The sequence below is a fragment of the Leiobunum rupestre genome, chromosome 1, assembly GCF_980474605.1.
Source record: "Leiobunum rupestre chromosome 1, qqLeiRupe1.1.hap1, whole genome shotgun sequence".
Taxonomy (NCBI): Eukaryota; Metazoa; Arthropoda; class Arachnida; order Opiliones; family Sclerosomatidae; genus Leiobunum; species Leiobunum rupestre.
In genome coordinates this window covers 89,102,964-89,119,994 of record NC_143384.1, presented here as the reverse complement: position 1 = coordinate 89,119,994, position 17,031 = coordinate 89,102,964, and the positions used below count along the sequence as shown (strand labels likewise).

At 31.8% G+C, this 17,031-nt stretch overlaps 1 protein-coding gene across 1 annotated transcript; it reads left to right on the top strand.

Moving 5' to 3' along the window:
* The first annotated feature begins 14,149 nt into the window (after window positions 1-14,149).
* On the top strand, window positions 14,150-16,852 carry LOC149968829 (uncharacterized). Its single transcript, XM_090168923.1, has one exon. It carries the CDS (start codon window positions 14,150-14,152, stop codon window positions 16,850-16,852), a length of 2,703 nt encoding a protein of 900 aa, XP_090025049.1.
* Window positions 16,853-17,031: the final 179 nt, after the last annotated feature.

Below are 17,031 nucleotides of genomic sequence, written 5' to 3'. Positions count from 1 at the left end.
CTTAGCCAAAATCATCTTCGTAATGCCAGTGTGAAAATTTCTTGACAACATTTCAACTTTAAGCCACTTTAAAAATAAAATTCGCGAATTTGTAGCTCAAACTAATGTATAAATCTGTTTTTGAACTTAGGAACTAAAAATATGTTAGAAGTGTTCTGTGTATATAGTAATTTAAAAAATGTTTTGGACCTAGCTGTAAAGCAGTTGTTGAACTGAGTCTTGATATCCAATAAAAAGCCAATTTATTATTATTATTATTATTATTATTATTATTATTATTATTATTATATATAAATATATATATATATATATATACTATTTATGTTTTAATTAATAAACGTTTGTTATTTTAATTAATTTATATATACATATACATATATATATATATATATATATATATATATTACTAGGTTAAAAAATAGTAACCAAGATTGCCAATAATTAAAAAGAATATCTTATTTCTATTTAAGATTTTAACCTGTTAAAAAAACGAAACGGAAAAAGCCGAGAACGTTTCTTATCTTCAACCCTCGTCCTGGCGGGACAACTCCTCCGAGACCGGAATCCAGGAATCAGGAACGCACGTGAAATTAATACTAATCGTATTATGAAAGCGGATTTCTGTATTTAGCAATAAAATAAGCCCAGGTTTGGGTGGCAAATAGCACGGGAAGCGTGGCGAAGACTTTTTACCACAGAAACGAAAAAACAGATATAGGGTGGAAAATGGCCTCCATCATTTGTGAGACTATTTGCCAGCGAAAGTCGAGGCTCGGTTCGTGTCGGTGGGAAATAGCTTTGGCCGCGCGGCTACGCTATTTGCCAACAAAATTCCCGAGACCCGACTTTCGGTGGAAAATAGCAATGGCCGCGCGGTTGCGACATTTACCCCCGATTTTCTTCTAATTTCTGAGACTTTTCCGAAACTGTAACGGTAGTTTTCTTCGTGTAGATTCTATAACACGTTTTATGATAATGCGCTTCCGCGGCGATAATGTCACTGGATGTAATAGCTAAAATTCTTTTATCACACCTTTCGGTGGCGATTTCTCTTACAGTTTTATCCGACCTTAGCTCCACGGATTGTAGTTATGGTTCTCTCGTGTTGTTTACTTTTAAGTACTTGGTTTTTTGAGCAAATATGCAAATTTTTTCAAGAATTGTGGAACCTGAGGCAACTTGCTCCGAACTTCAAGATGAGCGTCTTGGATTAATTTCCAGTGATGAACCGTTACCTTGACTAGACGATCCTTGTTCTCTTTCTATTACAGCAAGGTTAGTCTTCGACGTGAAAACTAGCTCTACATTTCCGATGGTAGTATACGTTTGTAAATAAAGTAGATGGGTCTTTTGATAAAGTAAGAATAGTCTCAAAATCTCTAACTTCAGCAGCGTCACAAAGGGTTTGCCACGATCTCTCATCTTGCGATCTACTTAGACTCTTACTTTCAGCTGACCGTTTGCTACATATTACACAAATCTTCGACATGTTTAAAACATGGACGGAAAAAATCCAACCTTCACGCAATTGCTCATAGAAATAAACACTGTGGTTGAAAAGTGAGGGAATCCCTGAAAAACACTTTTTAAACCGTCGAAGCACAATTAAATCGCTATATACACAAAAACACGAAACAATTGCCAAAGCGAGAGTTAAACAATATTGACTAGAAAAAAGGTCAGGTTAAAAGCGTCCAGTATATATGGGGCATCGTAGGCTGGACTTTGACAGTGTGACCTTCAATTTGGAACCAGGAAAACAACAAAACGAAGGAGAGAGTGAGTAAAAATATAACACCAAGGCGCTAATACGTAAAGAACGGAACAAGTGGTGGCTGGTAGAGATTATGTGCGATGTAATGCTATAGTAGCCCCAAAATTAGAAAATCGCCCCCTGTACGATTAGTTATATATCTCCGTTACTATTTATTATAGGTGACTAATACTTATATTTAAAGATTGATAAAATCTTCAGCTACTAATATATAATTGTTAAAAAATTTAATATAAATATTTTACATTTTTAAGTAAAAAAAAGGTTTTCAAAAAAAACGAAAATATCTTTAATTAAATGTAGCCGCCAAATGGCGCCATCTATAAAGAAACGTCATAAATCATAACATGTACGACAACCACTTCTCGTTAATTTGGTGTATTGCACATGACAATACATTAAATAGCGGTCGAGATATAAGCAATTTAATGATCTCTATCGCCGCCATCTTGGATAGCTGGGCGATAGAACCCCACATCACCGATTTTTGCATATCTAAAGCACTCCTGTTTATGAAAATAACATTGAAAATTAGCCACTTTTTTGGTTATCGAAATATCATCCTGCTCATGGACTATAATGGTCCAAAACCATTCCATATACTCCTTCGTAGCTGTTGCAAACGTGACAGATTCATGAATAGCTCACCGACGGACGATGACATAAACCATCAACAATCGCAAGCGGGCATCAGCTTACAGACATGGGAACAGTTGAGCTCAAATCAGAATTTTAAAATTGCCATACCGTAGCCGTGGGATATATAAACCATACTAATCAATGAACATTTGAGTCTACGGTTTTTATATTCGATTTTCATAAGCAAACAATAAATAAGAAACGCAGTTAAAAAAAACTTAACACAAAGTTCAATAAAAAAAACTATCTACAAGTATATTTGTATTTTTCCCGTTTAAAAACACACCCCTTTACTTCAACAGTTTGCCTATAATATTTTGTATTTTGAAAATAGTGTCGGGGATGTCAATGGTTTAGCGGTAAATCGTCCGCAAGTTAGCAATAAGAGTTTTTAATTAATTTTCAATTTGATTTAATTTATACATAGTTAAAGTGTTAAAAAATAAATTGACGTCAATAACTTTATAACAGCGTAAAGAACGTTTGCCGAAGCTGTTTTAGAAAAACATAGCAGAATAACAAGCATCGGTGGTTCTGTGGTGGAACATTCGCCTCTCAGGCAGGGGGCCCAAGATCGAATCCCGAGCGATACTATCGCAAATTGTTAATAAAACGTATACCGTAAACATTTGGTGGAAACCCTGCAAATTGGACGTTGAGACGTTTATCGTAACCCTCAGCAATCGGTCCGTCGCAAAAGTTAAAAAGAAAGTTATACCTAGGAGCAACAAACACAACACCCCACACAAAGAGAACGCAACCCGTCAAAAGGCGTGGATTTTCTTGTGTACGTTTTTCATTGACTAGACGCTTTAGCGCCTGCTGCCGTCCGTAGGGGAAAATTAGGAAATTGTCTTCCCCCCGCCCGTAAAACGTTCAGCGTAAAGGCTCGTGACGCTCGTCCAATGAAATTCGTACACAACCCTTCGTTAGCATGTTTAAAGGCTAGCTGCGTTCTCCTTGTGTTTGTTGCTCCTAGGTTATACTACGCCCGATGACGAAAAGAAGGGTTTTTGGAAAAACCTTTTCCCTAATTCCAAGCAACTGCGTACGCGATGGTTACACTTTGCCCGGAAAATGCGAACGAGTTCGCAGACCAGACGGACAGCCAGATACATACACACAGACAGACACGGTGATTGTAAAACCCCTCCTAGGTTACGTAGTCCCCTTGGCAACATTTAAAAATTACGTCATCAACAATTTATTAAATATTTCCAATTTGAATTGGTATACGAATTTTCAAAAGGTTTTCAGTAAACATATTGAAGCATAAGTTATATGAAATTTCTTCATAAACCCATGACGAACAATTAGGGAAAGGATTAGACTAACTACGTTAGTGAGATTATTATTTTCCCATTAACTGGGTCTTAAAGTTGAAAAATTAAAGATTTAATACCATTTATCCCAGTTTTATCACTTTCGCCTCGCAGCAAGAGGAGCCGGTTTGATACAAGTTTTTGGCACTGGGTGAGAACTTCGAACGTCTGCTTCTGCGTTGAGTTTGCAAATTCTCTCCCCGCTGGTTTAAGAGGTTTCCCCCGAGCACTTCGGTTTCCTCTTCCAGAAAAACTTGTTGAGGTTAACGGTAATAGTAAGTGTAGGGAGCTGTTGGCTCGCGTGACTTGAAGGTCTTGCCACCACCCTCCTACGCATTGTAACCCGGCCACCTGAATTCATGGCTTTTATAAGTCGCTTGATGACTTAGGCCTAAGGTGGTGCCTTGGGTTATTAGCCTAGCTGATTATTATTATTATTATTTTTAGAAAAATGAGACAAAACAATGTGACTTTGGATCGGTTAAATATCAACTTTTATTTAATTTTCATTTAAGCACGTAGTACTTCTACGAGTATTTTATGACAATTACTTATCCCCATTTATGCGTTTTTTATTTGATAACTTATTTATTTAAAACCACTTGTACATATAAATGATTTATTAAATGTTTGCGTTTAAAATGCCCGCTTTGCAAAAACACCTTCCAACACAAAAATTTGGAAATGTGAATTTATTTGCTTTGACGTATACGAGACAAACTATGAATCAGAAAAGAACGCTAAGTTAACGGACAAAAGAATGGTTACATTTCGAGAAGCAGGATTTATTTGTGGTAATGAAGCAAGATCGAGAGTTGACTACATCTTTAAAGAAAATTGCGAAAGCGAAATTAAATTATGAAGGCGTTAATACACTGATGAAAAATGACTAGTCGTAGCTCAGAAACGTCTAACCGGAAACGATAATAAAACGCGAAAGAAAATAATTTCCCGAACCGACAGTTTTTACCTTTCCGAGGGGACTTTGTACCCTGGAGGGGTATTACAATCACCGTGTCTGTCTGTGGGTCTGTCTGTCTGTCTGTCTGTCTGTCCTGCGAACGCGTTCGTATTTTCCGTGCAAAGGTTAATCATTGCGTACGCAGTTTCTCGAAATCTCTGCGTTCGCAGTTTCTCAAAGGGTTGGCAAAACCAACGTGTGACGGTGAGTGTCAACTGATTCATTTGCGGTTTGGTTTGGATGTTGTTTTTTCGCTCACCGTCGTGACGGTTTGGTGTATTACGTTTTTGAAATATGTATGCGTAGGTTGTGAATGTTGAGTTCGTGTTATGACGGTTGTGAGTGTTGAGTTGGTTGTGTTTGTGTTTTGATGGTTGTGCACGTTGAGTTCGTGTTATAACGGTTGTGGATGTTGAGTTTGTGGTGTTTGTGTTATGATTGTTGAGTATGTTGTCCGAATGCTGAGTGTTATGCAACCTCTCAACGTCCAATGGCAGGGTTTCCACCAATTGTTCACGGTATTCGTCTTAGTATCAATTTGCGATTTCTTGGCGCCGGCCGGGAATCGAACCCGGGTCTGCCTCGTGCAAGAGACTTACTATAACCACTCAGCTACCAACGCTTATTAAGTTGCGGTGTTTTTCTAAAAAACAGCTTTGGCGAATGTCATTTACAAAGTTATAACGTTAGGTACTATAATTGATTCTACATAATTTTAAATATTTATAAATTATATTAACCTTATATTTAATTAAATATTAATAAATTATATTAACCTTATATTTAATTAAATATTAATAAATTATATTAATCTTATATTTAATGAAATATTTATAAATTATATTAATCTTATATTTAATGAAATATTTATAAATTATATTAATCTTATATTTAATTAAATATTTATAAATTATATTAATCTTATATTTAATGAAATATTTATAAATTATATTAAGCTTATATTTAATTAAATATTTATAAATTATATTAATCTTATGTTAAATTAAATATTTATAAATTATATTAATCTATGTTAAATTAAATATTTATAAATTATATTAATCTTATATTTAATTAAATATTTATAAATTATATTAATCTTATATTTAATTAAATATTTATATATTATATTAATCTTATATTTAATGAAATATTTATAAATTATATTAATCTTATATTTAATGAAATATTTATAAATTATATTAATCTTATATTTAATGAAATATTTATAAATTATATTAATCTTATATTTAATGAAATATTTATAAATTATATTAATCTTATATTTAATGAAATATTTATAAATTATATTAATCTTATATTTAATGAAATATTTATAAATTATATTAATCTTATATTTAATTAAATATTTATAAATTATATTAATCTTATATTTAATGAAATATTTATAAATTATATTAATCTTATATTTAATTAAATATTAATAAATTATATTAATCTTATATTTAATTAAATATTTATAAATTATATTAATCTTATATTTAATTAAATATTTATAAATTATATTAATCTTATATTTAATGAAATATTTTTAAATTATATTAATCTTATATTTAATTAAATATTAATAAATTATATTAATCTTATATTTAATTAAATATTAATAAATTATATTAATCTTATATTTAATTAAATATTTATAAATTATATTAATCTTATATTTAATTAAATATTTATAAATTATATTAATCTTATATTTAATTAAATATTAATAAATTATATTAATCTTATATTTAATTAAATATTAATAAATTATATTAATCTTATATTTAATGAAATATTTATAAATTATATTAATCTTATATTTAATTAAATATTTATAAATTATATTAATCTTATGTTAAATTAAATATTTATAAATTATATTAATCTATGTTAAATTAAATATTTATAAATTATATTAATCTTATATTTAATTAAATATTTATAAATTATATTAATCTTATATTTAATTAAATATTTATATATTATATTAATCTTATATTTAATGAAATATTTATAAATTATATTAATCTTATATTTAATGAAATATTTATAAATTATATTAATCTTATATTTAATGAAATATTTATAAATTATATTAATCTTATATTTAATGAAATATTTATAAATTATATTAATCTTATATTTAATTAAATATTTATAAATTATATTAATCTTATATTTAATGAAATATTTATAAATTATATTAATCTTATATTTAATTAAATATTAATAAATTATATTAATCTTATATTTAATTAAATATTTATAAATTATATTAATCTTATATTTAATTAAATATTTATAAATTATATTAATCTTATATTTAATGAAATATTTTTAAATTATATTAATCTTATATTTAATTAAATATTAATAAATTATATTAATCTTATATTTAATTAAATATTAATAAATTATATTAATCTTATATTTAATTAAATATTTATAAATTATATTAATCTTATATTTAATTAAATATTTATAAATTATATTAATCTTATATTTAATTAAATATTAATAAATTATATTAATCTTATATTTAATGAAATATTAATAAATTATATTAATCTTATATTTAATTAAATATTTATTAATTATATAAGGGTTACTGTCAAGACAAGAGACCTTGAAATGTCGACAGATGGAACTATTTAAATTTGGCTGGATTAAAGTTAAAAGTGCTAAAGCTATCAGAAATATTCTTAATGTTCATATTTGTCCTCGATAAATAAAAAAATAATTAAAATTATTTCTTTGCACTCAGTTTTTTTTTCATCTTAAAAATGGATTTTGGAATTTAGTGTTATGTTATAGTGTCAGGGTTATTCGGGGAAGGGTCATTTCGGATATAGAAAAATAAGTGTTATCAATCTATTTAAAAAAATATATATCTATCAGAGTCAGCAGTCGTAATAGTAGTAGTTGTAGTCGTGGTCACTAATGTACCAATTGGCATAGCTTATAGGCTATCGGAAAATGTTGGGGCACCAGAGGAAATACTAAATTTCCGAGCATTATCATGTACCCTATAGCCTCGCATGGCGAAATAGTTTCGTTAACTCTCTTAAATAACAAATGTGTCTCATAGTTTTCCAGCTTTTATTTATAAAAATCAGCAGTGCTTTGATCTTTCAAGCACAGGACGAGGGATGGTGAATCATCCTCAAAGGGAGTCTTGGCCTGCCGGCTTGTTCCGCCTTCCGCTGTTGTTGAGATGTTTTAAAAATTAGCTCGGTTAGCAAATATTCAATAAAATTACTGTAACTTCGCACCAATTACTTTCATAAATGTACTCTTATTTTGCATATATTTTATAAATTCTTACATTTCGGAGTAAGTGTTCGAGGACTCCGGAACCATTTCGCTCCTATAGTAGACAATTCCATAAATCCATTGAATCATCCGTCGTCACCAAATAGTCACTGTTTGAATGCTAGATAATTATTAGGCAATTCAATAAATGCTGCTCTCTTTTTCTCCCCTCCCCCTCCTATGCGCTAGCGTACGAGTCACTGAATAAATTAGTGACGTGTTTATGTTAGATTTGTTTGTAAAGCTCAAGTTAATAGCGAAGGCGCATTATTTTCTTTTAGGAGATTCGAGCGAAATTCAACAAGCCCTTATATATTCAAATTTGAAGTGGCCCACGCTTAAAAATATACTCCTACTTCAAGGCAAATCACTGAATAGGTTTTATTTAAGCGTCTTTTCCACGAAGTAGTTAAAAGAATTCCCAAGCAGTGCCACAAGGGGAGGCAACGTGGTGGATAACACCGTGGTAGAAACAACAAACATTATTATTATTATTATTTTGGTTTCGCAAACGGTCTGCCTTTTTCGGTGTGGAGAAACGGTGCTGCCAGGCTAACGTTTCTCCGTCATCCGAAAATGGTAGCGATGCCAAATTCAGATATTTTGTTTTTAAATGCAACGAAAATGGTGAGCTTTAGCATTTCTGAATATTGTGGTTGTAGGAATCGACATGAGCTTTAAACGGAAATAACGTCACCAACTCCGCAATGGTGACGGAGATAAGTAACCCTTTTGAAGCTACTCCACGAATAAATTTAAATTAAAGCTGACGATCTTGTTAATTGTTTTGTGGTTCCTACACCACTTCATAACCTGCTGTTCAACTTTCGAACAATTGAATAGGCGAATAGAGCGTAGTGTCCGGCGATGAGCATTGGCTGCTCTCGCTCCACCATGAAATACAAAGGAATCTATAAATAGTACACAAAAACCAATCTCAGTATGGCAAATCAATTACTTTTGCAAATCATTTTATACTTACTTCTGTGGCGCAAATTCGTATCATATTTTTCATTTTTGGGTTCTCATACCTTGACGATTCGTTCAGGTTCTAGACTCGAAAGTTAATTGTAAAAGAGGTAACTACGTACAGTTGCATTGAAAAAGTCCCATTTTTTTAAAGTTTTAGCTTTCCGGGCCCTTAGAGTGTTTTTCTTTACTCTATCTTATGTCAGATACTACATAAAGCTGCAGTATATATTTAAATTTTTAAATCTAAAATACCCCTAACTTTTATTAAATCCTGGCTGCACCATTTAATTTCTACACGAGTAGAAAGGAAAAATTCGCATTAGCATTTTTACACGTCCATCCTTAACTGAAGAGTTTCCTTAAATTTCAGTTACACATTTCGCTAAAGAAACGTTTTTGGATGAACCAGGACCATAATTACTCAGATTGTACATTATCTCTGTCAGAAAATCGAGAATCAAATTGTAAAGGTCGTAACTTGTGATCGGAAGTAGATTTTTAATATAAAAGTAAACAAAATTTATAAAGAAGACCAAAAAGTACAAGGATATAGGTCCGATTTCAAACTGAGCATATGCTTCCTAGACAGCCGAAGGAAAGACCAGACAGTTAGTAAGATACGTCACGAATAAAAGAAAAAAAAACATTCGTGCAATCAGCTCAATTTAAAGTTTTGTATAAACATTGAAATTTGAGAAAGGCACCTTATACATTAATGGTTTTAAATGTCTACAGTGATAAGAAGTGAAGAGAGAGAGAATTTATTTATTTAAAAGATCCTACGTTTCGGAGGAACTGTTCCTCCGAAACGTTGGATTTTTTAAATAAATAAATTGTGAATTTTAAAACCGTTTTAAGTCTCTTTTCATTTAAAGTGATAAGGACTCTGATTAAAATAACCTGCTGTTTTTTGGAAGAAATTATTCAAACGCTTGTTTTTTGGACAGCAAACGTTGGGAATGTATTAAAAATAAATAACTCCATCAATCAAAATGGGAAAACATCCATAAAAGTATGAATTTTATTTTCTTTATAATAGAGATAGTGGAAAGGTTAAGAAAAAAGGAGTACATTATTTGAAATTTCTAAAATAGAGATAAAATTCCAACCTTCTTTTGTAGAATTACGGACATACTATCCAAAGTACCCTGCTAGATCACATTCGATTGAGTCAGCTAGATGTGGTCTCATGCCGCTCTTTGTGATGCTCACTTACACCACAATAAAAGGTGTGTTCTAAAGGCGTCCTTTCAGTCATCTATCAAAAATATCAAAGTGATCCACAAGTGAACCATTTCTTTTTTTAGAACGTGGTTAATTTTTTTATCACTAAGTAGGAAGTTTAGTTAATATTTTGATCATACCAAGTTTACGAAATGAGATCACTTTCTGAAGATACATCAATTGGTCACGACTCACTGGTCGACCGAGTAAAATGTCGAGAGAGGAGCGCGAAGTTTACGCGTTTTTTTAGCACAAATTCTCTTGTGGACGAGAGTTGCCTCTAAATAACGATGGTTGCGTTGGGGTAGCGTCGACACTAGCCTAACAACAACGCCTACCTTCATTGCAGTCCAGGTGTAAATGGTCTTAGGAACGACCAACTCTAGTTAGGTTACCCCACAGACTAGGTACGCAGCTATGAAACCCAATAAAGACGCACTTGTGTGATACAATTTAATATTACTTGTACTGAAACAAAAGTGCCCTATTTAAAAAGATTCAAAAGTGATCACTCAATTAAACATTTTGATTATAGAGTGTAAGTCTAGATCTCTTAAAAATATCACTTGAAACAAACAATTATAGAACACCAATTTGAACTTTTGGATTACTCGGGCACGTTTTAAGATCTTGAGGTGTAAAATGATCTTAAATCGTAAGAGTAATAGGTGATCTAAAGGTGTTCTATATGTGATCTTCCAGTGTTCGTTGAATTGCAGTGTACCGAAGATTAAAGTATTATGTTTGTGCAAAATAAGTGCCATTTATCTTGCGTTAAAGGGATTTGTTAAAAACTTGATACTGACCTCGGAAATTGGACGGCTTTGGTGGTAAAGTCCACAAGGTCAAAATATCACCTTCATTCTCGTACCACTAGAATAATTTATTTTGTAGAATAAATTTTAAATTTTTTAAATTATCGTACTTTCTTTTCGTTACTAATTTTATTTATTTCTATCTATACACTCTAAGAAATTACCGTAAACGAACGGTTATATCACAGTAAACTATACAGTCATACTACCGTTGAACATTTTGCTGTATAATTAACGGTCAGAAACCTGTTACGTTACTTAACGGTAATATAACATTAAAGTTTACGTTAAAACATTATTCCCCATTTTTGACCGTTAAAAAAACGGGTAAAAAACATTTATTTTCCTACGGTGGCGCCACATTAAATAAAATGGTTGAACGTATGAAAAAAATTATTTGACTGTAAAAACGAATGTCACATAAAACAAGTTAAAAAATAAAGTGAAGAACAAAATATTTTTTGCAAATATTCCTCAGTGTTAAATAACATGAAAATAATAATTAAAACTTGAGATTAATATTTTTGTAACATCTATTTTGTAACAGAATTACAGAATAGAGTAATGGAGTAATGGCAGTGTGAAAACCAATGTAAGAACCCCCCCCCCAAGTTATAAGGAGACGAGGGGTAATCAGGACCCCAAATTTTAATTAAAAAATTGTATACAATTTCCAAATATAATTATTTATTTATAAGTTACAATTTAAATGTCCCACATTTTACAGCGTTATTTATAATATTTGCCAAATGTGTAAAACGATATTTTAATGGTGCCGTAGCTAGGCAGGAGCGGGGGAGGGGCGATGCCCGGGGTGCCAAAATCTGATTTTCTTGCAAAAAATACCACAATTTTGCATCAGTACTATATTTCCTACCTGTTGTACTATAATCGTCCTATTTTTATATATGTTTACATTATTTCTACTACTAAAATATTTAATTACGCTGTTAATATCTAGTCCAAATGTGTAAAACAGTAGGAAAGCTGCAGGCTTCACGCGTTGTCTTTGGAATGCTATGATTATTAAGACGACCTTAAAGTGCTGCCAGATTACTCGATAGTCGATACTGACCATACTGACTACATCCACTCCACAATAGAAACGACGCACGAAAACAGATATCTGCATGTTTTGGAACGAACACTTGGTATCATAATTTCTATTGTTGTACTAAAATCATTACCCTTTGAACAATAATTCGGTCAGAAAAATCTGGCAACGCTGCTTGCAGTTTTTAAACCTTTTCGGTACATCTGGTTACTTCTGGTAGTCCAGTTTCCCGCCATTTCTCTCCGGTGTCTATGCTTAGACTCATCTAAGCCTATTTTTGTACCGCGTTGGACAGTCACAGTGAATGCAGCGAACCTAGCATAGTCAGGTTTTTTTTTTAAATCTGTAAGTATTATTTATAAACACAAATTAATTTTATTAAAAACTGCAAGACTGTTGGTAATTCAATCGATTTTCGCAGGTTTGAAATTGTTTGTTGCCAGTTCCAAAGGTAATTATTAAGAAACGCTGGTTTGATGTCCAGAAATAGGACTCGGTGAGTAAAATTTATGGTTTTGTGCCTATTACAGAAATAAACGCGTGAATAATTTACATACTACTTTTAAGAAGCCTAATGAAATAGCATACGAATTAACATTAAGACACACTAAAATTTGTAAGCCTATTATAATTTTGGACTCTTAATGGTTATCAACTATAGTTAATAAGGTCTGTCGAGTGTCTATACCTAAATAAATATAGCCTTCCAGAAGTATAATATGTAGCCAGATGCTAGCGAGTACACTCCTTTTGATAATTTGTAGGTGGTTCTTTGCCAATGTCGCATGCCAGGTACATTTTTTTGCTTTATACTCTGAGAGAAAAGCCTTTTTTGAGTTCTTCCAAGAGTACGCTCCTTAGAATTTGTGGGTGCTGCTTTGCCAATGTCACATTCCAAGACATTATTTGTTTTTGGGTTTTTCTCTGAAATAATGACTTTTTTAAGCTCTTTTTCCAAGAGAGGTGCTAGCGAGTACGCTCCTTTTTAGAATTTGTAGGTGGTGCTTTGCCAATGTTGCATGCCAAGATAGTTTTTTGGGTTTTTCTCTGAAAGAATGACTATTTTATTGAGCTATTCTTTAAGAGGTGGTAGCGAGTACGCTCCTTTTTAGAATTTGTAGGTGGTGCTTTGCCAATGTTGCATGCCAAGATAGTTTTTTGGGTTTTTCTCTGAAAGAATGACTATTTTTTTGAGCTCTTCTTTAAGAGGTGGTAGCGAGTACGCTCCTTTTTAGAATTTGTAGGTGGTTCTTTGCCAATGTCGCATGCCAGGCATATTTTTTTGCCTTATACTCTGAGAGAAAAGCCTTTTTTGAGTTCTTCCAAGAGATGTGCTAGCGAGTACGCTCCTTAGAATTTGTGGGTGCTGCTTTGCCAATGTCACATTCCAAGACATTATTTGTTTTTGGGTTTTTCTCTGAAAGAATGACTTTTTTAAGCTCTTCTTCCAAGAGAGGTGCTAGCGAGTACGCTCCTTTTTAGAATTTGTAGGTATTGCTTTGCCTATGTTGCATGCCAAGATAGTTTTTTGGGTTTTTCTCTGAAAGAAGTGACTAGTTTTTTGAGCTCTTCTTTAAGAGGTGGTAGCGAGTACGCTCCTTTTTACAATTTGTCGGTGGTGCTTTGCCAATGTCCGCATGCCAAGACATTTTTTGGCTTTTCCTCTGCGAGACTGACTTGTTTGAGCTCTTCTTTCAAGAGGTGCTAGCGAGTACGCTCCTTTTTAGAATTTGTAGGTGGTGCTTTAAAAATATTGCATAGATGTTGAAAATTAAGTTGAATTCACAGTTTTTTCATCTATTGAGGGTTTCAAATATTTTGGATTTTCTTAGGTGGATATCTTAAGTGGATATTAGGATTAATCCACCAGGATCTTTTCGAGTTTGGATCTGCCAAAGTTGTCGTGACTATTATAAATATTATTTACTATAATTTTAAAGTATTTTCATTTGCTTATCTAAAATCGAACTTCTAATTTTTTGTGAAACTTAAATGGAGTGAATTTTCATCATCTTCAGAACAAAATGACTTAACTTTACATTAAATTGTGATCATATTTATACTTGTGAAATGAATTCCCAAATTCATACGTGCTCAGTGTGTTTAAAAGCTTTCTCATCTCAGAACAGTCTGTTATCCCACTACATGTGCCACAGGAATACTCCTAATGTCAGTTTTATGTGTACTGTGAAGAACTGTAAGAGAAGCTTCAGTGCCGTGTCTAGTGTAACTAGTCATATAAGCAGAGACCACTCTGCAAAAGCTGTGTCGTTAACTACCGTTACTAATAGTCACTTATTTAAATGTTCCATTTCCCTTTGTAAGAAACTTTTTTCTTCGCCGAAAGAGCTTAGGGATCATATGAGATGGCATTTAAGAAATAAAGAAGTATTTAGTTGTCCTTTCTGTGATGATAAAAGTACTCGTCTTTTTAAACTAAAGAGCACATTTACAGCTCATGTTTCAAGGAGTCATCAATTCAGTGAAGTTGCTGAGCTTGGTCCTGAAGCATTAAATAGTTCTATAAGGGAAGTAGAACCTAGTTGTAGTAATATAGATATAGTTTGCTCATCCGATTGTGTTTTTGATGAAAGTGTTCCAAATAAAGACGGGCTATCTGAAATATTAGGACAATTTCTCCTTAAACTAGAGGCAAAAAATTTAATTCCATCTATTACAGTTCAAGAAATAGTTAATGAACTGAATATAATTTGTGATATTGAGAAGAAAGCTATTTTGAATTCTGTTAATGATATTTTCAGAGAGGTTGGTATTAATGCCACTGATGACCAAATTGAGAATTTTAAAACTCTTCTTTCCCAAAATTTCATCGCTGGTTCTGTTTTAAGTTCAACTTTAAAAACTGAATACTTAAGAAAAACCTATTTTAAAGAAACATTTAGCTATGTAAGTCCAGTAACAATTAATCTTGGCATCGATAAATGGAAAAAACCTTGCAATATGGAATATGTTCCAATAATTGAATCTTTAAAGTCTCTACTATCAAATCCTTCAGTTTACAAAAACCTTAACAATGACAGAGTCACCGAAAGTGATATCTTAAGTGATATTGGTGATGGTGCTTCCTTCAAAAGGAACAAACTGATTCTTGAAAATAACTCAAAAGAGGTCATACAGATAATATTGTTTCAAGATGGATTTGAAATTGCCAATCCATTAGGATCAAGGAAATCTATTCACAAACTAATTGGGGTTTACTATACCATTGGTAATTTAAAAAATTACCGCCGGTCAACAGTGGACCATATGCAATTAGTATGTCTTGTTAAGGAATCACACTTAAAGTTATTTGGGTGGAGTTCGGTATTAAGAAACCTGATAGATGATCTTAAAAAACTGGAATTAGGGGTGTCTATGTCTATTCCAGGATTTCCCGAAATAGTAAAAGGGTTTTTACATTGTATAGTAGGAGATAATCTTGGGTCCCATGGTGTTGGTGGACTTGTTGAAAGTTTTAGGAGTGGTTATTTATGTAGATTTTGTGAAATATGTTCAACAGGGAATAACTTGTTGGAAATTGGTCAGCTTCGTACTAAAGTGTCTTATGAAACAGCTCTTAGTAGTTTACCTTTAGTAGTTGCAGAAAATAAAAAAATTACCCATTTAACTGGAGTAAAACTAAATTCTGTTTTCAATGAATTGTCTTATTTTCATGTTTGTGATTCTGGCCTTCCCAGTTGCATTGGCCATGATATGCTGGAGGGTGTAGTAAGTTATGACTTAGTGCTGTACATGAAAAACTTAGCTGCTAAGGGGTGGTTTTCATTTTTACAAATTAACGCCCTCTTTAAAAACTTTAAATTCTACGGTTCTGATTCAACAAGTGCACCTGCACCATTAAAAGAAAATTCTCTAAATCTCTCTGGAAATGCGTCCCAGAATTGGTGTTTTATGAGATTTTTGACTATCATGGTTCAGGATTATATCATAGATAGAGATGATGAAGTGTGGAATTTAATTCTTTTACTTAAGGAAATTTGTGAGTTAGTTTTTGCTCCATCCATTTCGAAAGATCAAATTGGAATATTAAATTTCAAAATTCGGGAGTATTTGTTTCTAAGAGTTGAACTCTTTAAGGAAGTGCCATTAAGACCAAAACACCATTATTTAATGCACTACCCACTACAAATTTTGGAACATGGGCCATTGATATGGCTATGGACTTTAAGATTTGAAAGTTTCCATTTATATTTTAAAAAGGTAGCACGCAAAACTGGAAATTTTCGAAATATTACCAAAAGTCTGGCAACACTACACCAAAGTTTGCAAGCTTATTATAGTACTGGATCAGTATTTAGAGAAGAAATTAATTTGGCAAGCATTCGTTGTTTTGATTATAATCCAAATTCTTTAAGCTCTGAAATTCAAAGTGCACTGAGTGATATTGTTATATGTGATGGTAAAACTCCAACTTGCACCACCAAAATTTCTATCAGAGGTACAACGTACGTGAAAGATCAATTTCTCTTTCTCAGTGAGGACAGTAATTGTGGAATGTTTAATGTTGGCCAAATCTCTTTTGTTATGATAACTAGCTCAAAGATTTATTTTATTATGAAGTTATTGAAAGTATCACATGTGGCACATATTCATGCTTACGAACTTATGGGCACTGACCGTGTATTATTTTGTTGCAAAGAATTTAAAGATCTTCCAGATTACTATCCTCTCTTTGCCTACAAAGCTGGAAACATAAATGTACTTAACCTTAAACATTCAATTGTTTTTCATAAAAATAGTTTTGAGGCTTAACCGTACATCTTTGTTAGTTACTGTAAGCATTTCACATTAACAACCCTAATTAAAAGTTTAAACTTTTCTGTATATCAATTAATTACATTTTAAATTTTGTGCGTATCTATATGTATAACTTATCAAACCCTAATTTGATTAAAGTTTCAAATTTGCTAAATTTTTGTTATTATTAAGAT

What these genes read in the sequence shown, in the direction of transcription:
- LOC149968829 (XM_090168923.1), top strand. Translation starts at nt 14,150, where the DNA reads ATGAATTCCCAAATTCATACGTGCTCAGTGTGTTTAAAAGCTTTCTCA.